At 39.4% G+C, this 26,750-nt stretch overlaps 1 protein-coding gene across 2 annotated transcripts in view; it reads left to right on the top strand.

The window, feature by feature from the left end:
* The first annotated feature begins 17,246 nt into the window (after positions 1 to 17,246).
* VANGL1 (VANGL planar cell polarity protein 1) overlaps positions 17,247 to 26,750 on the top strand; it is a 46,229-nt gene continuing 36,725 nt past the window's right edge. For both annotated transcript variants that reach the window (XM_051992930.1, XM_051992928.1), the window contains exon 1: positions 17,247 to 17,406. In XM_051992930.1, coding sequence (XP_051848890.1) covers positions 17,336 to 17,406 — 71 coding nt within the window. In that variant the 5' untranslated portion in view covers positions 17,247 to 17,335. The remainder of the gene's footprint in view (positions 17,407 to 26,750) is intronic.

Below are 26,750 nucleotides of genomic sequence, written 5' to 3'. Positions count from 1 at the left end.
TTTCTACAGTTTTGATTGTTTTTTTCCCTTCAAACTTCTACAATCAAATAATCAAAACATTTGTTTTGGTCACTCAAGCCTTCCTTACTTTCTACAGTTTTGATTTTTTTTTCCCTTCAAACTTCTACAACCAAATAATCCAAACATTTGTTTTGGTCACTCAAGGCTTCCTTACTTTCTACAGTTTTGATTTTTTTTTTCCCTTCAAACTTCTACAACCAAATAATAAAAACATTTGTTTTGGTCACTCAAGCCTTCCTTACTTTCTACAGTTTTGATTTTTTTTTCCCTTCAAACTTCTACCATCAAATAATCAAAACATTTGTTTTGGTCACTCAAGGCTTCCTTACTTTCTACGGTTTTGATTTTTTTTTTTTCCCTTCAAACTTCTACCATCAAATAATCAAAACATTTGTTTTGGTCACTCAAGCCTTCCTTACTTTCTACAGTTTTGATTTTTTTTTTCCCTTCAAACTTCTACAACCAAATAATCAAAACATTTGTTTTGGTCACTCAAGGCTTCCTTACTTTCTACAGTTTTGATTTTTTTTTTCCCTTCAAACTTCTACAACCAAATAATAAAAACATTTGTTTTGGTCACTCAAGCCTTCCTTACTTTCTACAGTTTTGATTTTTTTTTCCCCTTCAAACTTCTTACACTTTAGAAATAATTTAGGATGTGTGTAATTTCCTTAAGGATAAGAACTGTTTTGAATTATTTTTTAATCGTTGTAGCTATACATGGTGCCCTATTAGAGCTGAACTTGGAGTTAAGAAAATTTAGGTTCACAACCTTCCATGTGCTGCCTTTTTTTTTTTTTTGAGGTGAGACATGAAAGATGGGGTGTTGGCACAGTACCTTGCTAATTAATAAATATTGGCTTAATTAAATTAAATTCGAATGCTGGTCTCCTGGGCATTTTTGTCTTGTTTTGTTTGGCTGAGGCAAGTAGGGTTAAGTGACTTGCCCAGAGTCACACAGCTAGGAAGTGTTAAGTGTCTGAGGTCACATTTGAACTCAGGTCCTCCTGACTTCAGGACTGGTGCTCTATTACTGCATCATCTAGCTGCCCCTCCTGGGCATTTTTATTTTCAAAAACAAAAACTATAATTACTAGCTATTTTTGTTTCAATTTTTTTGACTAGACTTTTCTACTCCATGAAGGTAGGATTTAGTTCTTATGTTTCCCTGGGTCACTTTCTAGGGCTTTGTATAAGGTAGACAGTAGGCACTACATTAATGCGTGCACTCCTTTACAGACCTGCGCGGAAAGGGGTCAGCACACTGACGGCCTCTGCTGGAAAGGGTGCTATCCAACGCCATCCAATCCGATAGGCATTCATTAGGCACCTTCTCAGTGCGAGGCGCTCCGCTCTGAGGAACAAACTAGAACTCCGTGCCTGCCTTCTAGATGCTTCCAGTCGGCACGTGGGCTACAACGTGGGCAGAGGGCAGGGGTCACTGGCAGTGGGCTGGCTGCTTCCCAGGTGTGCCAGCGCGCCGGGAGTGGCTGCCGAGGTGAGGCTTGGGGCTCCCAGGGTGCGGGTCTGTGCCCGGGTGGCGTGCATCTGGGGGAGCCCGGGACCCCGCCCCGGTGCCTGCAGGTGGGCAGGGCAGGGCAGGGCTGCGCTGCGCCGAGCGGCGCTGGCTGCGCTCCCGGCGGCTTCTTGGCTTCTAGCCGCGCCGGGCTCGGGCTCGGGATCTCGCTCGCTCGCTCGCTCTCTGGGCGGCGGGGCTGGGCTCTGGGCTGCGGGGCGGTGCCGGGACAGGAAGCGGAAAGCAGCGGAGCGGCGGCGGCGGCGGGGCTGCGCGGAGCTTCTGCACGGAGCCCAGCGCAGGCCGCAGAGCCGGGGGGCTGCTGGGCACCGAGACCCCGCGCCGGGGGCGTCCGCACCCGCCGGGACCCAGGTGAGCCCCGGGGAAGGCCGAGAGGGACTGGGCCGGGGAACTGAAGCTCGAGCAGCACCTGGGAGCGGACCTCCTGGGGGAGACGCCCCCCACCCGGGGACCCCGCATCGCCCATCTCCCCGCAGTGCCCCTCCATCCCCGGACTGCGCTCCCATCCTCCACCCGGGCTCGGGGGCCCCATTCCCTTCACTCCCAGCCAGGGACCCCTCCTGTTCCTGCCCGTTAGCGGACCCCGCCCCATTTCTCTCTCCCCAGACCCTGGGAACCCCGCTTCCCTCTAGTCTCCAACAGATGTGCCCTCCTCTCCCGCCGCACCCTTCTCCCCGACTCCGCAGCCTCACATCTGTACTTGGTACCAAGATGCCCTTCCCAGCCTCAGGACGCCCCTCTTCTTCCCCGCTTCCCACGTCCCTTATCTTGGGCTGGGGGGGGGGGGTGACTCAGGATGGTTTCTCAGAGCGCAGTTTTCGAGGCGCCCGGAACGTGGCGAAGCTAGAGCCTGCCTCACGTTCTTGCCACATCCCGAGCGGTTTATCCGCTGCAGCGCGTCCCGGAGAGGCCCCGGGTGGCCGGCCAGCCATAGGACTTAGCTGCGTTAGGGCCGGCTCTGGACTTCCACGAGAGGGGAACAAAGCTCCCGCGGCTCTCCCAGCGGAGCTAAGAGCCGGGTTTGGGGCATCAGCCGGGGACCCCGGAGCTGCCCAGGCCGAGGCCGGGGCGGGGGGGTTGCCTATTTCCACACCTCCCTTATATAACCGAGCCAACCCTAAAGGCCCAGCCGGCAGAGCCCCGCTGCGCTTCAGGGAGCAACAGGCAGGTAGGAGTTTACTTTCAAAAAAAAACGCCGGGGTGGAGCAGAAATGGGCTGGCAGAGGCGCAGCGCCGAAGCCCCTCTTAGGAGAACTGATTCACCGCCGGACGGACCTCGTGTCCGCCCCCAGCCTGGGAACTGCTGCGAGGAGATGGGGCTGGCGAAAGAAGTGTAAAAAAGCGTGCAAAAATTTCGGACGCGTGGGTCCGGAGATCTTCGGGATGTATCGGGCCTGGCTGTCCTGGAATCCTGCTCTGCCCCCTTCCCCACTCATACCCCCGCTCCCCTCTCCACCCCACCCCCAATCGTGCGTGGGCTTTCCTCGTGGGCAGTTTTTTCAAGTTTTGCCCCTGGTGTCCCCAACACTTAGCACAATGACTTGCACGTAGTAGGCGCCTGTCTGTTTGTTGAACCGAATTAATTCATTGCTTTTCTTATCTGCAAAGTAGGCAGAATCCTTACCTAATGAGAGTGCTCCGTGGTACATTTAGCCCCTAGTTAAAAGGTGTTAGCATGCACATTTATGGCGTGGTTTTTTTTTTTTTTTTTTTTTTTTTTCCTTTTCTTTTCTTTTTCTTTTTCGCTAACTCTATGAGAAGGGCGGAGGGGAAAATTTCCTGTATATTTTTAGCTACTCTTTTGAAAAGCAAGTTAGCTGTAAAGAATCCGGCGTTTTCACTGACGTTTTTAAATTTTGCAGGGGCTGCTGAAAAATATTATAACTTGTGTCACTAATCAACAATGCTAATTAGCATTCTCTTTCCAAAGGGTGGGTTGTTTGATTACAAGTCTCCTAAGAGTCTTTAAGAGATGGCAGAAACTGTCTGAATCTAGGGAGGCATAATTAGCCATTTTATGTAACCACTAATTAGAGTTTTTAGGGTTGAATTAAGTCAATGCGATATAGTTGGGGCTTTGATTTGTGGAAGGAAACTTGTTTTACAGTTCAAAGAAACAACACACTCAACATAATCCTTGTCTATAGCCTTCCCAGATTTGGGGTGCTACTGAATGTAATTAGAAAGTGACGTAGGTGGTGTTTCCCCAAAGATGATGGGAGACTACTATAGTGATTCTTAATTTGAAAGTAAAATGAGGTAAGAGTTTTGTGAGTGTCACTTGTAGAGACATCATTAGCCGGCCACATACTGGATTTGGACTTCTGTGAAAGCATAGAGATAGCAATATGATACATTTAAATTCTCGATCCCAGAAAAAAAAATTAAAAGTCGGCTTGTCTGTTGCAAAATAAAAAGCTTTTTAGAGATGGGTTCTGGCTCCCGGGGCTCCCCTCCCCCTCCCCCACGCTCTTTATAATTGAAGGACAACTGGTCACATTTATACTTACGGGCAGGAGATGAAATTGAGAATAGATAGATGATGTTTTGCAGAATTTATAATTTGGCTTTCTACCTGTTAATCAAGAGTTTTCTTCTATCCTGTATTGCTGTAGCATTTCTAATGAAACTAATTGAATTAGGCCAGTGAAAGTGCCTTTTCCTGGATTTGAGGTGAGAGTGGAAGGGAGGCCCCCAAGGACAGCTCTGGCTTAGTGGGGATGGACTCTTATCTAGAGAGCTCCTCTTCACTAACCCGAATCTGTTATTAAGGGTGCATGTATGCTTCTCTGCTGTCGGATTCAATTCTTGTCATCATTATCAACTCTTCCTATGCTGAGCCTTCACTATCTCAGACACCCTAGGGATTGTGCTACAAAAGAAATAGAAGGCATGGAAGAAGAGGGGGAGGGGAAATTAGGCATAGAAGAAAAGGGCACACCTGAATAAAAATCATACTACAGATAAAAATAATGATACCCCAAACAAAAACAGATTCTTAACCACTTACAGCTGTTCAAACACATGTACACCTGTGAAAAAGGTGTTGTCAAAGGGATTAAAGTGATAGGACCTCAGAGAGATTTCATCTGATGAAGGAATTGAAATCTCTATTTTTTAAAAATTAAAGTTCTTTATTTTCAAAATATATACATGGATAATTTTCAACAGTTATCCTTATAAAATTTTATTTTCCAAATTTTTCCATTCCTTCCTCTCACTCCCTTTCCTAGACAGCAAGTAATCCTATATATGTGTGTGTGTATACATACATATATATGTGTATATATGTATATATATAATACGTGATGCACAAATTTCATGCTGCACAAGAAAAATCAGATCAAAAAGAAAAAAAATGAGAAATAACAAAATGCAAGCAACAAGAAAAAAAGTGAAAATACTATGTTGTGATTGAAATTTATATTTCAATGGAGATGGAAGAAGACTGCCATTTCCTTTACATGTGACCAGTGACTCTTAATTTAAGAGTAGTTACAGAGAAGTGACTTGGATTTTTGAATTTACAATAAGCATTGTTAAACATTGTCACCAAGCTAGAGGAGACAAGCCCTGTGGTAGGTCAGAAAAAACTTTGAGTTTATAGTCTAGTCTGGGATTCAAATCCAGGTTCTCTTGTAAGGAAATGGAGAAATCATTTTGCCTCTCACCTCTCTGGACCTCAATTTTCTCATCTATAAAATTAAAGGCTTTATATTATAATCCCTAATATTTTTTCTAGCCCTAGTTCTTATGAGTTGTCCTTATGCTATAGATTAGTGGTCTGGCAAAATTCATGGAGATCATAGCCACTTTCTCTCATCCCAATTCTTTGTCAACACCTGCATTCATATACTTCCTCACCCACTGTTTCTTTGTCTCTTTTCTCTTTCCCATCTTCCACTCTTCTCTCACCTTCCTCTTGATTCATCATCCAGGGATTAGGGCATGTGGATCAATGATAAATGAGAGTGAAAAGAAATAGATCAGAGAAAATTATTTTCAAAACGAAAAGTGTGTAAGTAGCTTACTAAGGTGGAAGTTTGATGAGAGCAAGGCTGCATCTCATCCAAGAACTCCTCTAGTACTGTGAGTATTTAATATTTGTCAGATTTTAAAATTGCATGGTGGTAGATAGTGTTTAAGGAAACATATAAGCTTCTGCCACCATAACACAGAAGGTTAATTAATCTCCTAAAGCCTCAAAGGCAGCTAAGTGGTTCAGAGGATTGAGTGCTAAAGTGGGGTCAAGAAATTGAAATGTCAAGAAGTCATTTCAGACATGTCCAACTCTTTGATTTCATTCCGAGGTTTCTCCATTTGGGGTTTTCTCCAGCTCATTTTACAGATAAGGAAACTGAGGCAAACAAGAATAAGTGATTTGCCTCCAGCTTACACAGCTAATAAGTATCTGAAGCCACTTCAAGAACAGATTTCCTGATTCCAAGTTCCAAATTCTAAACACTGAACTATTTAAACCATCCTCAGAGACTTACTACCTGTATGACTCTGGGGTTTGTCTCAGGATCCTTATCTATCAAATGAGAATAATAATAGTATCTATCTCCCTGGGTTGTCATGAGGATCAAATGATATAACATTAAAATGCTTTGCAAACATTAAAGTGTTTCATAAATGCTAATATTTGTCTTATTCTGAGGCATTGAGGTAGCTCAGTGGACAGAGCACTAGGCTGGACTTCAAGTTAGGAAGACCTTAGACACAAGCTATATGAACTTGGGCAAGTCACTTAATCTGTTTTAATCCAATGGAGAAGGAAATGGCAAATCATTTCAGTATCCTTGTCAAGAAAACCTCTTGGACAATATCGGTGTGCTTTCATCCACCACAAATAATTGTACTCAACTGAACAACAACAGACGAATCTTATATCTATAAAGTGAGTGATTGGGAAAAAAAAGGTTCCTTTAATTTTTAAGGTATTAGAAAAGTTTCTACATATATTGTACCCAACTCCTACAGCTAGATAACAGCCACAACCTTCCTGACTGTAGTTGTCTGGTTTACCGGGTCGATGTTTGGGGCTGTAAAGCTAACATAAAACTAATTCTTTTAGATGGCCAGTGGTAAAATAATCATAATTATTATAATGTCAGAATTGCAAAATAATTATAAAATTGAAGATGTATTCCCATAGAAAAGATTGTTTTGGCTCCAAGACATAAGGAAAACCCACAAAATACAGCTAACTTTTTCAAATCCTATATTTAAAGAAGAATCCTCCCTTTGGTATGTTGATGGATATGTGATTTCATATTTCACTATATAGATGGACAAGAAGATGGGTCTAACCTCTTTCTATAGAGAAGGATCATGGATTCTAGGAAGCTAAAGGGATATATCTGAGATTCTACTATTAAAGGAAGAGAGAGCCAAAGCAAGCATTCTTTTTGCTACATAGCATAGCCTCTCTCGATCATCATTTTCTCCCTTTTTTTCTTCTATAATTCTTAACAGTTCCTTTTCTATAATTCTTCATATTACATTCACCCAGTAGTACTCCATGGACCTTCTTATTTAAAAAAATATTTCAGGTACCAATGAAGCACTTAGCTTGTCCGTGCCTTGTCCTATACTTAATTTTTTAGTGATTCGGTTGTTTTTAATCGTCTGATTTTTTATGACCCTGTTTGAAATTTTCTTGGAAAAGACACTGGAGTGATTGACCATTCCTTCTTCAGCTCATTTTTAGAGATGAGGAAACTGAGGCAAATAGGGTTAAATGACTTGCCCAGAGTCTCACAACTTGCAAAGTGTCTGAAGCTGGATTTGAATTCATCTTCCTGATGTACTATTTAGTTACCTCTCTGCCCTTTCTATCAGTAGATCTCTTCAATAATGTATGATGTTAAAGGGAATCAGATTTGGGGCAGTATGGGTATGGGTGGGGAAAATAAGATTTGAAGGTCAGCCTTTTATGCCATTCATCATGTGTATGCTTACTACCACTGATTTATGCCCACTAATAGACTTTCCATTCGCCTTTGGGTTGATTGATTGGGGATTATAGTGTTCTGTGATTCTCAACCATGGAGCCTTACTAGGAGAAAGTTGATTTTAAAGAGAGGGACTTTTGCAGTATGCAGAAAATGCAGTCTCCCAAATACAATGTAGAATTGGAAAATATTTCAGAGATTATCTAGTTCAACTTCCCCCTTTTTTTGGCAGATAAGGAAACTGAGTCCCAAAAAAGTTAAGGGACTTGTGAAGGATCCCATAAATAAGTGTCAGAGGGAGATTTAACCTTGGGTTATCTGATTGCACATCTTGTGCTTTTTCTACTCTGTTATATACTTTTTTGACACAGATTATCTGATTGCACATCTTGTACTTTTTTCTCTATGATAACATACTTTTTTGACACGGGTTATCTGATTGCACATCTTGTGCTTTTTCCTCTTTGATACATACTTTTTTGACATGAGTTATATGATTGCAAATCTTGTGCTTTTTCCATTCTGTGATATATACTTTTTTGATATGAAAATGACCTTGGATTGTTAAAAAAAACTATGCCCCCAGATGGTCTGTCTTGTTGCAAAGTCTTTTAGCATGGCTCTGGCACTAACCTCCCTGTTTGAAGGATCAGCCTAGCTGAATTTGGAGAGACTTCTCCAGAAGAATGGCTGGGCTCCTTCCTCTGTTCTCACCTGTGAGCTGTCCTTGCTTAGCAGCATGTCATCCCATAGTCTGGGCAAATTGTATTTTACATCTACTTTGTTAGGGGCAGCAATGATGGAAAGGAAAATGTCTTTCACGTTTCTATGGATTTCATTAAAGAGGCATCATTGTGTCCTGGGGCTCAGTACAGCTTGTACAAAGTCATCTGTGATTAGGAGCATTTGGAGAACCTCCATATGAATAGGACTTGGCCTTTGCTCAGGGCTTTTCCTCCAAAACTTGAAATTACCCACTTAAGGGGAGTTGGGGGGGGGGTGGAAAGAAAGCCAGTAATACTACTCAAAAGAACTTAGAAGGGTAAGTACTGTATTATAAATAGTTATACTTGGAAATCATCCACAAAGAATGTGAGATGAGCTCGACTTTTCAAATTCAGTCTATTGTTTTGTGTTCATCATAAGGTAGATTTTAAAACTAGCTAAGGAGAAGTTCTTTGTTTGAATGGGAATGTCAATTTTTTCAATCCATATTTTTAATCTTTTCATTATCGATAAGAGCTGCTTTATTTTTGCTACCATTATTTCCATAATCCATTATTGTCCTGGCTATGGATTTCTACTTACTTAAGTGATGTTTATGAACTCATTCTTTAAAAAAAAAAAAAAGTTTTGATGACCACATTTCAGTATAATTGCTCTCTTTTGTAATCGTGTATATTTCATTTTATACATTTAGAAAACATTCAGAAAAGGGATCTGTAAGCTTTATTAGACTTATTAGATTTTATAGGATTTATTAGATTTGGGGGTCTGTGACCCTCATAAGGTTAGGAACCTCTGACTTATCCCTTATGACATTCATCTCTATTTCATATGACTTTAGGAAAAATCTTGGGAGAAATTACTGAACTCTGCTTTTCAGTCAATAAAGAGTAAAGTGGTCCTTCCTGAAATATATACCTTTTGGGTCTAGAATCTAAATGGGTGTTGGTTTTTTTAGTCATTTTTCAGTCCTGTCCAATTCATCCTTATCCCATTTAGTGTTTTCTTAGCAAAGACACTGTATGAGGAAAGATATGTATGAGAAAACTGAGGCAGCTAGTAAATGTCTGAGGCCCAGTTTGAACTCGGGAAAATAGTTCTTTCTGACTCTAGGCTTGCCACTGAGTTGTCCCACAAGACAGATATGTGATATATATCAAGATATAGTAAGGAGCTATTATGGGAAGACACATGAGGCATTTGAAATGAGGAAGAAGAGAGATGTTGGTAAATAATCTCCATTTTTTTGGAATAGAATTGTTATGAGAAGTTTGAGAAGCAATGAAAAGATTTGGAAAAGGCTCTGAAATGAATGAAACATCAACGCAATCAGGGAAGTATAAAAGGATAGCTTTGTAGCAGTGAGGGCCTGGTTGAGATTGTATAACCCAGGCAGTAGTGTTTGGTGACATTCTCCAACTCTGTTCAGTAGGATGGCAGTAGAGCAAAAGCAACAGATGGTGAGTTTGATCCAAGGTTGAATCTTCCAGGGCAAGATCAGCACTGGAATAAAGGGGCAAGAGACTGGAGAGAATGAAAACAGTATACAGTTAAACCTTTCATTGAGAGATCAAAATGGAGAAGGGAGCAGGTTCTAACTAGTGGCAATGGCCTCTACTTACACCATTTGTAAAAAGTAGATTGAACAAAAATTTTCTCCTTAGCATTTTATTATTGATAATGTTCTATTATTTAAACATTTTATTATTTGTAACCTATTTTCAGCCCTACAGTCTCATGATTCTAAAATCAAATTGTTTCCAGTTTAGATTAAAGTCTATCAGAAGCAATGATTATCCCTTCCCCTGCCCCTCCTGCCATCCATTTATATTAATGATTATTAGAGTGCAGGGACTGACTTTTGCCTTTGTTTGCTTCCTCAGTGTTTAGCACAAATGCCTGGCAATACTAGGTGCTTAATAAATGCTTGTTGATTGAAAATGGAGCTTTTCAGTGCTTTATTGTGTTTCCTGATAAGTTCTGCCTCTTGCTTCTGAGAGCTTTGTTACAGCCTTACTTGCACATCATATTATCTTGTAAATAACAGTTGAGATAACCTTCGGAGTATATTTCCTGCTTAAGTACCACTGACCTGTTTCCAGACTATCAAGCCTATTTTAAAATCAATTAACCTGAGATTTTATGGGTTTGGTGCAGTCTTCACCTTCCTTCCTTTTCTTTAATTTACAGTTAAATTGAATTAGTTAGCAGTTTGGTACTGCTCTGCATTTTTCTCACTGAAGCTCCTGTAAATTCTTTGACTGGGAATGGTCTATTAGAGAAAGTGAGTTGGTTTTAGTGGTCTCCTGATTTGAGTGGCCCTGGGGAAAGTGCAATTATTTTTTAAATGTTCTTACTATGTATTGGGCATTATGCTAAGCATTTTACAAATCATATCTCATTTGAGCTTCACAACAATTCTGTGAAGTAGATGCTATTATTATCCTTATTTTATAATTCAGGAAACTGAGGCAGGCAGAAGTTAAATGACTTGCCCAGTGTAACACTAACGATTTCCTAAGCCTGGGTTTGAACTCAGCTCTTTCTGACTCCAGACCTAATGCTCTATCCATTTTTCTACCTACTTGCCTCTGGATTGCAGAATGGAAGGGAAGAGGGAATGAAGAGACTGATGGATGGACGGACAGATGGTTGGCTGGCTGGATGGCTGGCTAGATGGATGGATGAAAAAGCTTTCTTTAAAAGTGTACTTTTGGGGGCAGCTAGGTGGCCCAGTAGATAGAGCACCAGCCCTAATGTCAAAAGGGCCTGAGTTAACTGGCCTTCCTAGTTGTGGGACCCTGGGCAAGTCACTTAACCCCAATTGCCTTGGGGGAGAAAAGTATACGTCTTGCCAACCATTGCTAAATGCTCTGAATTTTCAGTTATTTCAGTTGTGTCTGATTCTTTGTGACCCCATTTGGGTTATTCTTGGCAAAGCTATTGGGAGTGGTTTGCCATTTTCTTACAGATGAGGAAACTGAGGTAAACAGAGTTATGTGACTTGTCCAGGGTCACCTGGCTAATAAATGTCTTGAGGCTGGATTTACACCCAGGAAAATGAATCTGCCTAGCCTGGGGCCTGGTACTCTTGCTGCCAAGAATGCAAATGCAAACTCTTAGATAGCCCTTTCCCTAGAGGAGATTGCATCCTAAAATGGTGGAAACAATACAGATTAGAAAGCGGTAGCCAGGGAAAGCTAGTTTGGTTTGGAAAATTAAGAGGTAGAAGCTTAAACAAAATATAAAGATTCCATCTTAAAGGCCCATTTAAACTGAAAAAGTCAGAGAATATAATGCACATATAACAGACAAGTTGCTGTTAGGGCAAAGAATGTTTCTATTAGGTTATCCTTTTACAAGGGTAAACATGCTCTTTGTTCCAATTTAATGGAATTCAAATTTAGCTGGTCAGGATTAGTCAATTATTTAGTGGTCTCAATAAAGACACTCCAGAGCAGAGGTTCTTAAATCTTTTTGGTATATCATATATCCAAGGATGCACTTAGTAACATTTAACAACTGGCTTTCACGGAAAAAAAAAAAAGTGAACACTGGACGTACTTTAAAATTTAATCTTCATTATTAACATTTTCTTCATCACTTTCTTCAGCCTATACAATCAGTGGTACTGTAAATCAAGCCCTAATTTATTGTGTTTGCCAATTTTTTCCAAGACACAAATGCTTACACTGAACATTTCACAATTGACTTGAACAGATTTGAGCTAGATCTGGTACACTTCTGCTTGGATTCTTTTGGCAGTCTTATGAAGTTTACACACCCCTTCTCTGAATAATGTTTTTAAATATACCAAAATAAAACACACAGGATTATAAAGGAAGCCAATTCTTTTGAAATATAATATTTTAAAACAAGTTTTTGAACAATAAGTTAAAGGACTTTTTCTAAGGGATCGGTTGGAAGCAGGAGAGAGCTCCAAGGAGGGTGAACTTTGGTAGCAGAAAAGATGGCCGGCTTTGGAAGAAGAACCCAGTCCTTGAGAGTAAATCAGGAGGTTGGGATTCTTCTCTTCTCCCCATCACTTTGGCCATAGCATCTTGTAACTCTGTGCACATCCAGAAGGAAATAGGCCCAGTCTGTCAAGGACATTAGATAGGAGGAGCTTTATTAAATTCAAAGAGATGTCCCTGGACATTAACAGCTTAGCTGTTTAGGACAGGCCCACAGAACCCAGCAGAGCTGCAGGTGGTTGGCCGAACAAGGACACTACAAGGAGGACAAGGGAGTTTGGAGCCTGCCATGTTGGGACGGCAGCTGCCTGGGCCCAGAGCCCTTTCCCCCAATGTATTTTTGATATTCTTCCTGTCTGTTCTTCTCACTCCAAATGAGGATCTTTGTGACAGAGCATGCTCCAGGTGTATGGAGTGATTTGTACCTTTATTCTGATAGTTTCTTCCCACTGGAAACTCCCCTGGATCTGATAGATGAACAGAAACTTTATATAGCTGGATCCTAAGCGTTCTTCCATGCACTTCCTGATTGTCTTCCCACTGTATTCTTGCTAGCAAATGTTTAATAAATTCACTCCATTTATCAAGCTTGCTTCTCTCTATCTACTGGCCTTGCTATGTGATGCAGTTAATATCATTGCTTTGAGCTAATTGGCTAATTACTGAAGACAAATGGACCAAGGAAGGTTCATGCACTACTAGTAACAGGAACCTTCTTTGAAAGTTCCTAAAAGAGAAGAAACACTCAGATAAACCCCCACATCTTGGGAATTAGGGGTACAGTGCCCCTGAGATCTGGAAAATCCATGTAAAGTTTTCTGGCCCTCCCGTCATACCAGAAAAGAAGTCTGAATTATTATAAGGTATTCAAAGATATTGATATTATATAATACTATACATTTTTGCATTTCTGAAATTTGTAAACTTTTTCTGTGTCATCTGCTGGCCTTTGTGTGTTTGAAGCTTCTGCAAAACTCCTTCATAATTCCCATTTACTTTCTTATGTTGACCCATGGTATATCATAACCACACTGGAGAAAGCATCAATGTGGAAGAGATGACTGTATATGCAAAATAAATATGGTACTCCCTCGAGGACTCTACCACTCTCCTTTCATTATTATATTCCCCTGAAGACTAATTTCCTAAGTTCAAGTTCAAGTTTCATATTTGTCTTTATGTTATTATCTAACAGCGTCTAGTACACAGTAATAAATGTGCTCAATAAAAGCACATTGAATTGAAATATACTTCATATACTTGGAGGGAAGAAAGAGGAAGATTGACGGAGAACCATGAGAGAAAAGGGAGTAGAGCAATATTATAGAAATCAAGGGAGTCAAGACCAACAGAAGGGGTGACAATATAATGTCAAAGTCACAGCCATGCCAAAGGTTGTAGAAAATCAGAGAAGATGGGGCCTGAGAAGAGACAATTCAATTTGGCATTAGAAAATCATTTGTGTGGAATGGTGACAGCACAAGTTAAGTGGTGGAGGATCCTCATCCAGGGCCTTCTGAAGGAGGGGCTAGTCTGAATTCCCCTCTCTAATTCTTCTCCCTGGCTCCCTCAAAGATGGAGTTAGTGATACTTTTCAGATTATTTTATTTTATTTTTTCACTTTATTGTTTTATCCTCATAATGTTTTGAAAAGGAACTACCCCAGTTTAAGGAACAGATACAGAAAAGGGATTTTTCTGGGATCACACAGCCTTCTCAATCTCTGGATCTGACTCTTTCCAATCAGCTAATAAAAATAATTATTTGTTTGGCATTTGAAAGTGTACAAAGAGTACTTTTCATAAATTATTCACATTCAAACCTCACAATGCCATAAGGTAGGTGCTAGGACATAATTATTTCCATTTTACAAATGAGGCAACTGAGACTGAGGGATTAGTTGGCTTTCGTGGCACTTTAAAACTCAAGTCCATCACTCAGTCTATTGTACCACACTCACTTGAAATGTGTTAGATGTGTTAGAATGTGTTAGAAAAAAAAAACTAAAAGGAAGTTTACTTATCATGGCATGATGTAGTAAATTGTTGTGGCAACACTGAAATGATGAAGCTAAACTTAAAAAGTTTGTGACAAGATGAAGTGAACCCCCACTTGATTTTTTGTAGAGTTCTTGGGTTGTTTTTCTTGTGATTTTGAAGGCTCTGATGTTCTTCTAAATGAGCAGGTTGCTTCTTTTGTAAAATGGAGGGATTGGACTAAATGATATATCTCTAAAATCTCTTCATCAAATGATCAATAGTCATGTTTTACTCATCTGCTATGTGATCTGCACCGTACTCAAATTTGGAGCTACACAGGAAGACTAAGACAATGAAGGTGAAAATGATGAAGAAATTAAATAGGAGAAGAAGAAAAAAATGGAGGAGGAGGAGAGGAGAAAAAGGAAGAGAAGGGGGAGCAAAAAGAAGAGGGAGAGGGAAAAGGAAAGGGGGAAGAGAAGGAGAAGAAGAAATTGAACATTTTCTCAGGGATTTTTCCTTCATTTTATTTAGGGGACATATGTATGTGGGTATGTGTGTAAATACAAACTAAATATAAAGGAATTGGGGACCACTTGCCATTTGGTGAAAAGAGAGGATCAGGAAAGGCTTTGGTAAAAAAGCATTTGATTTAAATTTGTTTAATTAAAGCTTTTTATTTCAAAACATGCATGGATAATTTTCAACATTCACCCTTGCAAAACCTTGTGTTCCAAATTTTCCCCTTCCCTTCCCCCACCTCCTCCCCTAGACAGCAAGTAATCCAATATATGTTAAATATGTGCAATTCTTCTATACATATTTCCACAAATTTAATTCAAAATTTGAAGATAGCCAGGGATTCTGTTTCTGTAATATCCTCCCCAGAAATGATGTCTTAAAATTTTGAAATTTTATAAACAGTTAAAGTACATCAGAAAGTGTGTGCCAGGCTACAGGATTTGTATAGACGCTTAGATAAAGGGAGACAAGCCTGCTTCCAGAGTTGTTGGGGGCAGCTGCCTCTCTCTACTCCAGTTCTGCTTGGCTCTGAATTTGCAGTCTTTATTTTCCCTGACACATGCATAGCTCTTTCACTGCAGTTGTCTGGGCCTGCTGTTCCAGCTCCCATATGGAGCTTCAGACAAGAGCTGTTGTGTTTGGATGGTGATGTGAAGGAAGCAGATGACAGATGGAACAGGGTTCCAGTGTGGTGGGATGCAAGGAAGGAAGCGCAGCTTTGGGATTCCCAAGGGTGGGTGCTTTCCTTTTCCAAGAATTCCGGGGTTTTTCACGTTTTGACTGTGAGAATGAGCTGTGTATAGTTACTAATATTAGTAAAGCTGACAAGGTGGACTTAGGACACTTTTTGTGCTGAAAACTGTTTCACTGATGGCAGATATTGGGTGTGGATAGAACAGTTCAGACTTAGTATGGAAAAACAATGCATTTGGAGCCAGTGGATCTGGCTCTTTCCAATCAGCTAATAAGAATAATTGACATTTTTTTGGCATTTGAAAGTATACAGAGAGCACTTTACATAAATTAATTACATTAAATTCAAACCCCGATGCTGCCCTTTTAGTACCCATGTGACTGCGGACAACTCATTGTAAGCATTTATTGAATGACCAATATTATGTGACCAATGCTATGTTAGCAGCTAGGGAAACATTTAAATAAAATAAATAAATAAAATAAATAAAAACAATCCAGCAGTTCTACTCTTAAGTAGCTTACTTCAATTAGGTGGATACAACTGTTACATAGTTCGGTAAATATAATTTGAGGAGGAAGATAATACTAAAAATAAGAGAGATCAATTTCAATTTAGTTTTAAATACTACTACTACCACCACCTGTGCCACCATCACTACTACTACCACTACTACTACTACTACTGTTACAACTCCCACTACCACCACACTTACATAGCACTTAGTAACTTCTTAGTTACTACTAAGCTTCTTAGTAACTTCTAAAAAATTGTGGTATTCAGTCCCCTCAGCCAGAGGTGTCACAACGTTCCCAAGTACTGAACAAACAAGATTGAAATGTAATATTTAACAAAAATTAATAAAACATATTAAAAACAGATAATATTAATTTTAAAATTAAATCAATATGTGGCCTGTGGGAAACATCATGCTGTGATTAGTGGCTTTCACCACTGCTTTCAAGCACTGTCTGTAGTAGGTGTGCTTACCTTAGTTTTAGAAATGAAACACAGGCTCATAGTTCTCACAAGTAGTGAATATTTGAGACAAGATTTGAACTCTGCTCTTCTGACTTTTTTTTTGATGATGATATGTTCATTCACTTAATGTGCCTAGAATGTTGAGAAGGCAGCTAGTCAATAAGCACCCATTGTGCTAAGCACTGGGGATACAAAGAAAGGCAAAGACAGTTTATATCTTCAAGAAACTTATGTTCTTTCCTCTAAAGAGGATTGGTAACATCATGTGATGTCTTGATATGCTCCTGAATCGAATTTAAGGGAGGAAGAGTTGTACGAAGTCTCACTCTCTGCTAGAGTGATCTAAATCCAGTGGCAAGACAAGAAACTTATAGTCTAATAGAGAAGACAATATATACAGATGTATATACACACATATACTGTATGTAGAATAAATGGGAAATAACAGAAGAAAGGCACTAAAAATAGGGAATATTGGAAGCCACTCTTCTTGTTTTCAAAGACTGAAAGATTGGGGAGGTGGGGAAAAAGTGGTTTGATGGCTTACTTACTCTAAATATAATAGGATGTATATAGAGTGACTGAACTGCAGGGGGTAGGAAACCTGGAGTTGGATCCCTTTCTAGATGTCTAGTTAACATTAATATTGACCTACCTCTTTCCATCTCTTATCTTCATACTGCCTAATCAAAATTCTGAACATTGAGTTGCTTCTGGTTGTACTGCTGCTGTAATATTTCATTTTTCCCCTTTTAGGTGAATGTTGCAGGTTAAGGTATATTTTTCTTACCCTTTCTCAAGGTTGAAGAAGTCGAAGACCACCCCTCCAGAGCCCTCCCCTGCATCTCAGGAGTACCATTGGTGAAAAGCAAGATAGCTGTGGTCCTTTTCTCCCAAGGAAAACCAATACCTACCCCTTCCCAAAGGGCAAGGTGCTCTCTGCTATGGATACCGAATCTACATACTCTGGATATTCTTACTATTCAAGTCACTCTAAGAAATCTCATAGACAGGGGTAAGTAAACTTTATTGATTATTTTTCTCTTCCTTATCTGGGAAATGTTCCAGTGGGCGTTCGAGCATCGCCTCTCCTACTGATGCTGTTGAAATTGTTTCACAGGTTAAAACATTTCAAACTAGAGTGCAATAGAGTTAGGAGAGCCAGGAGTTGGTCTCCCTTGACAATACGGGTAACTGGATCCTGAAAGAGATTTTAAAATGCATGAGGAGTAACTACCCTGCCAAATTAGATTTTCTAGTAAAAGACAGTGGATGGCCTCTTGTTCTTTTCATAATTGATTTTAGATTAAGGTTCTTACTTCAGCTGCAATGTTTCTTTCTGTTCTGAGCCCTTCTCAGAAAGGATCCCTCCCTTCCTTTAACAATTAACCAAAAATATAAATGAAAAGGGAAGGTGTTAATTTGTTTTCTTTCCTGTTGGGAGATGTTCCTGTTGACGATGAATGGGTTAGAAACTATACTTTGATGTTAATTATTTCTAAGTAGCTATGGTAGGTCCTACAATCTTACATCTAGCCTCCAAAGTGATTTTTGGGGATCATTTGTCAAACACATTCCTTTGACACATGAGGAAAGGGAGTCCCTAAGAGGGCCTGTTCAGGCCGCATGAGAGAAAGTGCTGGGATTTGAAATCAGGTCATCGATTGTATACCCAGAGTTCTTTCCATTGCTCCAATTGCTTGAGCTGGGCCATTCATTCTGGCTATTCTCGGGGCTCTAGCCCACATCCATCTTGTCCTCCTGGGTGATATAACCTGTGGCTTATGGAACAAAGGTCTTTTCTCTGAGCAAAGCTTATTGGCCTACATAAGGTCTGTATCAAAACTTGGCCTATTCAGGGATATTATAACTTATGGAGCCAATTTTACTCAGATAAAGGGGGGACCTGTTTAACATGGTGCTGTCAAAGAGTGCTCTCTTAAGTAGTGGCAAGCCTCTGACATTTAATAAGGCATCATTCCACTTGTGATAGAAAGAGCCATCTGCATCCAGAAAGAAAATCATGGGGACTGGATTTGTACCTTTTTGTTGTTGTTTGTTTGCTTTTTTTTTCTCTCTCTCTCTTTTTTTTTTTTTAACTTTTTGATCTGATTTTTTCTTGTGTAGCATGATAAATGTGGAAATACATATAGAAGAATAGCACTTGTTTAATAGATATTGGATTACTTGCTATCTAGGGGAGGAGATGAGGGAAGACAGAAATTTAGAATACTAGGTTTAGAATACATTTGCAAGAATGTTGAAAATTATCTTTGCATGTATTTTGAAAATAAAAAGCCATTATTAAAACTTAAAAAAAATAATTGAAGTCTTCAGTTGGGCTAGGAGGAAGCAAGAGTTCTAGAGCTCTGGGGTCAGAACATTGAAAAAAAAATAAATTGGAGAGGTATCAGGGTGCGGTGGAAAGAGAACAAAGCAGAATTCTTAGCCAAGTTTTAGCTTTGGTCCTACTGCTTACAAGCATGTAACTTTGGACAAGTCAGTTTAAATCATGGGCTCCTCTTCTGTGAAATGGGGATGATACCTGCTTTACTGATTTTTCAGAAATTTTTGAGGAGTGTCAAATGGGATAATTAGGTGAAAGCATTTTATTATTATTATTATAATTAATCTGTCATAAATTTGATGGGACAACATAGTATAGGGGACAAATCTTCCTTAAGAATCAGTAAATACAGGGATCCCTCCCTCCACTATCTATTAGTTCTGTGATCCAAACAAGACCCTCAACCCCTTAATTGTATCAGGTAACTAAAAACTATGAGTGGTGAGAAGGTGCTAATTTGTGCAAACCTGTTTCCAAACCTGTTATTGAAATACACTATGAATTTCAAAGCCTAGAAAAGGCTTTTCTCAAAGAATTGGAAGGTAAAACGGACTCAAGGGATAGACTTGAAAGCCCCAAACTAAGGTCTCATTTTGGAATATTAGGTTGAATCGAGTCTTTTGAGATTTTCCAAATAATTCATAACAAAACAAAACTGATTACAAAATAGAAGGTGCCAGGGAACTCTGGAAGCCCTTTCAGATGATGAGACAAGTTAGGGCATAAATGTAAACAATTGGATAAACATCTCAGAATAACAGCTTCAGTCTTAAATCCTTAGACCCACCCTGAAAACATTAAGTGGTTAACATTCACCATTCCTTTTCTTCCACAAAATTGTATAAACCAGAATTTTGAAAGATTCAAGATTTGCATGTGCCTTTTTTTTTTTTTTTTTGAAAGGGAAAAGTAGGATATTTCAGTGATGAATTGAGATTGGTTTACATTGTTTGTTAGCCTGGAATTCCCTCTTTTCTCATCTCATTCAGTATGTTGACATCTAACCCATTCTTTCAAGGCTTAACTCTAAGCCTTCCTCTTCCAGGAAGTCCTTCCCTCCTTTTTCTTTGAAGTAAGCCCTGATCTAATTTCATATCATGTATACCTTTCTTCTTTTTCTATATATCTTATTCTAATTGATGGTCCATTTATTTGTGTTATCACCCCACCCCTACTCCACAGATGTTTATAATAATTAACACTTACATTTCTTATTTAAAGTTTACAAAGCATTTCCTCCCAGGGGTCCTAAGAGATTGCTAGTATTCTTCCCTGTTTAAGGTTTACAAAGTAGTTTCCTCCCAGGGAGCCTATGGACAGAACAAATATTCTTCCCTTTTTACAGATGAGATAGCTGAGATATGAAACAAGTAAAATATAAGCCTTGGTTTTCCTCCTCTGTAAAATGGGAAAATAGAAACTCAACTACCTCCTTGCAGAGTTAAGATGATATATCAAATTGTGAAAATCTAGATTTAGAGCTAGAAAGGGCTCTTTGAGATAATTTAGTCATGGAATATTAAGATCACAGACTTCAAGATTTATGATTATCCTGTAACTAACTGTGCTAGGGGCAGCATTTGAATCCATGTCTTCCAACCTCAAGACGGGGTATTCTTTCTGCTGGGAAAACATTGTGACATGGGGAAGAGTGCTAAGATTTGACTCATGGGACCTGTGAACCTGAGACTCATTCCCTGTATGACTTGCAGCAAGTCCCTCTTGTTTTCTGGTTTGTAAAAAAGAAAGGGATTTGACCTGGTCTGGGCCTGGGCTGCCCTTTGACCCTACATCTCATATGCTCCTTGGGTAGTCTGCCTCCTGCACAGGGGGGCACTTTGCAGATAGGCCTTCTCTGTGGTTGAGTGAGAATAATCACTAGCAGTTCTCTAGCACCAGTTGGAGGGTCACACTCATGCATATTAAGTGCTTTTCTGAGATGTCTCCACGTTGATAGGCCTTCTGGCCTAATGAAAACTGCCTGCATTTGGACACAGCAGACCTGTTTGCCCCCAACTTCTCTGCTCATCCATTCATAAGATGGTGGACTTCTCAGACTTCAGTTTCTTCATCTGTGGAATGAATGTTAGTGTGACACAATGGAAAGAATGGTGGATTTGAAGTCAAAGATCAGGTTCAAATCCTATCTCTACTACTTTTTACCTTTGTCATTTTGGGGCAAGTCACTTAAACTCTGTGGGCCATAGTATTAGCATATGTAAAAAGAAAGAATTGGACTAAATGACATTTTAAAATATATTGAAGTCTGGGATTCTAAGACTCTATGACCAAATTATCTCAAATGGTCCTTCTGACTCTATGATCCTATTAATCTTATATTTATATAAATTTTCACAATCCAGAGGGCTTTTTGATTTATCATCCTTTTTTTATTTAAAAATTTTCATTTTTTCCAATTAAATGTAAATCAACATTTTTAAAGTTATACATGTATATTCATTTTTAAACATTTCCATATGAATCATATTGAGAAAGAAAAATCAGAACAAAAGGGAAGAACCATGAGAAAAAAGAAAGAAAAAAAGTTGATTTACATTGTCTCCATAGTTTTTTTCTCTAATTATGATGACATTTTCCATCTAAAGTTTATTGGAATTGCCTTGAATCACTGAACTGCTGATGAGAAACAAGTCTTTGATATAATATTATCTTAATCTTGGGAGGGAGGTAGTTGAAGTTTTATTTCCCCCATTTTTCAGAGGAGAAAACCAAGGCTTAAAGACTGGATGTCTTGACAAGTTCACAATATCTAATTGGGGCAAACAAAATCTGAATAGATATTTTTCAGGGGCTTTTTCTTCTGTCCCCATTTGCTTTGTTCAATTCTACATGTGGATTTGTTTTTGACAACATTCAGGCAGCTGTGGTTGGAGATCCCTTTCCCCTCTGATGAAATTCTATGAAATCTTGACATTCTTTTAGGAACAGATAAAGGTATATACCAGATCATGAATTCATCCAAATATCTGGTGAGCTCAAGAGACATAGTGATAGCGTGGTATTATAGGCATGGGATTTAAAGTCAGAGCTAAGTTTGAATCCTTTCTCTTTTGCTACTTGAATAACCTTGGAAAAGTCATGGATCTATTTGTTTATCTATAAAATGAGGGAGCTGGGCCAGATGATTTCCTTTCCAGCTTCCTATCCCATGAAATTGTTCTTAAGTTATCTCGACTGTGATGAGATTTATAGATGCATGCAATCGACTAGCTGTCCACACTGCTGAGCTTTAACCACTCTATTGGGTGAATGAATTCTGTGACTGAGGTATATTATCTGTGGTATAGAGATTGTGAACCCCCTAGGGCAAGGGATATATTTATAAATGGTGCATAGCAATGTGTCCTTTATCAGTGTTCCGAGCAGTAATAGTACCTGTCCAAGGACTAGTTAATGAGAAAGTTCTTCAGTCCAGCCAAGTACAGAGCATTATCAGGTGTGTGTCTATGAAAACTGAGTGAGAGTTTTTGTTTTGATTTTTTTTTAAAGACATGCTCAGAATTTGAATAGATCTGAATAGGACAGTTGGATACGAAATAGGCTATGCTTTTTTTTCGCTGTAATTTCAGTAAGAGTCTGATTTCAAAAGAGGAATGATAAAATGGTTCTGAACTTGATACTCCTGATGACATTGTGATTACCCTCTGAGAGTAGTCCAGTTTCCAGGTTGATGGACAAATGTGAACTGTCTAGCTCTTGTCTGAGTTTTATAGCCTGGCTGTAAAGCTTTGGTCTCAGGAGAAATTCCATTTAGCTTAGAAATGTTGGGTTGGATAGTATTCTTAGGCCACTGGTTTTGTATAGATTAGTATTTCTCCATCAGTTTTACTGTAGAGAAGTCCAGGAATGCTTGAGATTTGAAGGGTAGAAGAATTAGAACAAAATTAAATGAAAATGAAGTATTGCTTCCCAGTAGAGATTTGTCTTTTATTTTGAACTTTCTCAGTCAGACAGATCTGTTGAAGACTGAGCTTAAAAAGGGCCAAGGTCTCTCATTTCATCCAGGGTCATATCCAGTCATCCTGTTCTATATCTGGCACTGGACCCAGATAGTTCTGGAGGGGAAAGTGAGGCAGGTGATCTTTCCCAGTTCTCCCTCACTTCAGTTTAATTCACTTGCATGTCCTAGCAACCCCTCCCTCATGTCATGGTCCTCCCTGAGAACGAAGAACAAAAACAGTACCTTCTCATCTACCACATATCTCCAAGTAACATAGGAATAATCTTGGAACTGACAGTGGATTAATTTAGAGAACTTCAAAATCAGGCAAGACCTGAAAAAAAAAAGGCCTTTGCCTAGAATTAGGGAAGAGAAAAAGTGGGGACCAACTTATGATAAAGGGAATGGAAGGGTAAGGGAGGATGGGGATGGTACAGTTATGTGTGAGAAGAATTAAGTTGGAAAAACTCCATCTTGAAATAGTTATATGAATATGAACTATTAATATTATGAACTCACTGAGATACAAACTATAATCACTAATGAGAGGCAGTGTGGCTTAATGACCTAGCTGGGGGTAAGAGGAGAGAGAATCACATGTAGCTTTAATTCTTCATAGGCTCTGACATTCCATGATTTGCCATCAAATGATGCCAAAATATTGATGTCAGTCAGTCAACAATTATTAAGTGCCTACTGTATGTCTGACGCTGCTAAGAGCTGAGCAAAAAATAGTCCCTGTCCTGAAAGAGCTCACAATCCAATGAGGGCAAACAAACGTGTACATGCAAGTTAAATACAGGATAAATAGAAAACATTTAATAGAGGGAAGATACTAAAATTGAGAGCGTTTGGGAAGGATGTCTTTTGGAAGATGGGATTTTAGTTGGACTTAAAAGATGTCCAGGAAGCCAGTAGATGAAAATGAGCAGTAAAAACATTCCAAGAATTAGGGGATAGCTAGAGAAAAATATCTGAAATCTGATGTAATGAATTTCAGGCTTTGTTTCAGGGAGAAGTCAGAGACTCATGTTCCTGCTCATAAACAAGTCAGTCTCCTTATTTTACTCATATGTAAAATGGGGGCATTTGACTAAATGGCCTCCAAGGTCCCTTCTGGATCTCTGGTGTTATAGTCCTATAAACATTACCCCCTACCCCGCTGATATCTGTTAGCTCTTTACTTTGTTTTAAGGCTGTGGTATTGGGTGCTATGATAATATGCTGCAAAGAGAGTACCAGTGAAGCCTTTGGGGGGGGGGCACAGCGTTGAGCATTCGAATGGCTCTGAGATCATTTCAAAGCCATGACTCTGAATTGGGAACTTTAGTGGGGAGTTTTTGTTATTACAGAGGCTGTTTCTTGCCTGGCCTCGAAGTTAAGGAGAGGTATGATGGGATCCTAGGACTATCAAGCTTTTTTTTTTCTAGTATTCATTAATCAAAAAAGCATTTACTAGAAACACTTTTCTTTGTACTATTAGATTGCAAGCTTCCTGCGGGGAGCTTTTGCTTCTTTTTGTGTGCTCAGCTCTTAGCATAATCCCTGGCACATAGTAGGCATATAATAAACTCTTCATGATCCTGTTTGGGGATTTTCTTGGCAAAGATAGTAGAATGGTTTGTCATTTCCTTCTTTAGCTCATTTTACAGAAGAGGAAACCGAGGCAAAAGTGTTAAGTGACTTGTCCAGGATCACACAGCTAGTAAGTAAGTATCTAAGGCCTGATTTGAACTGAGGAAGATGAACCTTCCAGTCTGAGTACTCTATCCACTTAGCACTTAGATGCCCTATTATACCATGGATAAATACAAAGACAGAGGCAAAACAGCATCCAAAGCTCTCCCATTTAAGTGAGGAAGAGAATAAAAAAAGTGTGTGTGTGTGTGTGTGTGTGTGTGTGTGTATGTATGTATGTATACGTACCACAAATGAGCATTAGGTAGTTTTGTAGGGGAAGCTTGGATCACCAATGAAGGCGCCTATTTAACTGATGACCTATGGGAAAGTTGTTTTTACAGGTCACATCCTTTAAAAACAAACACTGTTACAAATGACTGGCTCATCCTGATGGGAGGGTTACCTTGGCCAGTGGTCCATTGCAATGGTGCCCTTGGTGATCTTGACTTAATTTGTAAAAGCTTTTATCTAGTTAGTTTCCTCAAAAAACAAACAGATAAAGGAACAACTATAACAAAAACAAACTTCAACACTTGATAGTTGTTTACATAGCACAACTTAAGAGGAAAGAGAAGAAAAAGACATTGTGATATCTTGTGGCTGGCATGTAAGTTTAGCTCATCAGACAGGATAGCTATCAGGATAATTGTGGATAGCTGTGGCCTCTAGATGTCACAGGATAAAAAAAAAAAATTAAAATAAAAACACAATTTCCTTTTACCAGATAGTGATCCCTTTGTTATGTTCACTCTGATTCTTATCAAAGGATTATCAGATTATTGAGGATTTCTTTCAATTTCATTGCTCTTGGTTCCCATAGGAACAAGTAAGACTGGAAGAAGGAGTATATAGTCCTATGCTACTTCTCCCAAGACAGGCTCAGTTTAGGACCATTGCCATAGAACTAGTCATTTCAGTGATATTTTGGAATATAGCATACAGTATAAAGAATTCCAGATTTAGGGTTCACAGGCTTGTCATTCATATCTCATCTCGACTACTTATTAATGGTTTGATTTGGACAAATCACTTCATGTTTCTGTGCTTCAGGTCTCTCATCTGTAAAATGAGATTAGACAATCATTTCTCGGGTTCCTCTTCCCTATCTCCATCCCATCTCCCTTGCCCTGAATCTGTGATCTTGTAAATTTTGATGATACCCTTCTCTGTTTCTCCAGTTTTAACACAGTACCCAGCATATAATAGGTACTTTATGCATATTTATTGATTATTAGGATTTGGCTTGTACAGAACAGCCAGTGGGTTCCAATAAATTGGCAGGAATTATCTGACTTTGTCTTTTTACCTCTAGCACCTAATATAGTAGGTGCTAGAACATAGTAGCATTTATAAATGCTTGGTGATTGATACACAGAAAAGTCCAGTGGGTACCAAAGGGAACCATTAATAAGTCAGTTACCATTCTCTTTCTTTGTACTGTATGTATTTTATACATAGATTAAGTGAATGAGTAAAATGGTGGCACCTTACTTTAGGAAGAAAGGACATTGGTAAGATGGAAATTCAGGGTTGGCCAGGGTACAAATAGTTTTCTTTTACTGTAGGAGAGCTGTGTCTAAATCACCATTAACTTTCTTTAAAATTAAAGCTTTTTTATTTCACTTTGTTACAAGTTGCATAACTTTTACAACAAATTATATATGTGTATGTAGATATGTAGACATAGATGTATGTGAATAGGTGTTTTTTTAACTGTTAGTCCCATTGTGACCATTCTTGGGAATGAGGACAAGTGTTTGGCTGGCAGCACAGGCTGCGCTGAGGAGCATAGGGATCCCATGGGAAGGAAGGGCAACCCATTTATTTATTTACTGTAGCCAACTGAGGGGCCTGAATGGTAGAGACCCTTTGATCCTCAGTCAGCAGCTGTGACTAGGAGTGCCATTTTCCATCTGTGTTTAATGCACAGGTTGTGACCCCATCTCTCCGTGGGCTTTGCCACAATGATTGATACCTTTTGTAACCTCCAGATTGGATTACTGCAGGGTGTGCTCAAGGATCCTTAGACGACCACCCAGAACATTCATCTGGTGTTGAATTCCTATTTCCCTTAAGTGGTTATAACCATTTGGATCTTATTTTTTTTTAAGAACAAAAGAAAACATTGGCATCTTTCCATTTATTTTCCCCACTTCTAGGTATTCTGGGGTTTTGAAATCAGCTGGTATCATTGGAGAATGATTTTCAGGCTTGAACTTAGTGGTTGATAATATAATCATATTATATGATATGGCTTTCACATCTCTTTTCCTGTCCCTGCCAGACCAAGATGTAGAGCTGAGAAAAAGCAGTATTATCTAATGCATGCCATTGGCTAGGAAAATATAATAATAATACACTTGCAGAGCAG

Source organism: Antechinus flavipes, chromosome 4, assembly GCF_016432865.1.
Source record: "Antechinus flavipes isolate AdamAnt ecotype Samford, QLD, Australia chromosome 4, AdamAnt_v2, whole genome shotgun sequence".
Taxonomy (NCBI): Eukaryota; Metazoa; Chordata; class Mammalia; order Dasyuromorphia; family Dasyuridae; genus Antechinus; species Antechinus flavipes.
Note: the sequence above shows the minus strand (reverse complement) of the source record. Positions and strands in the feature narration are given on the sequence as shown.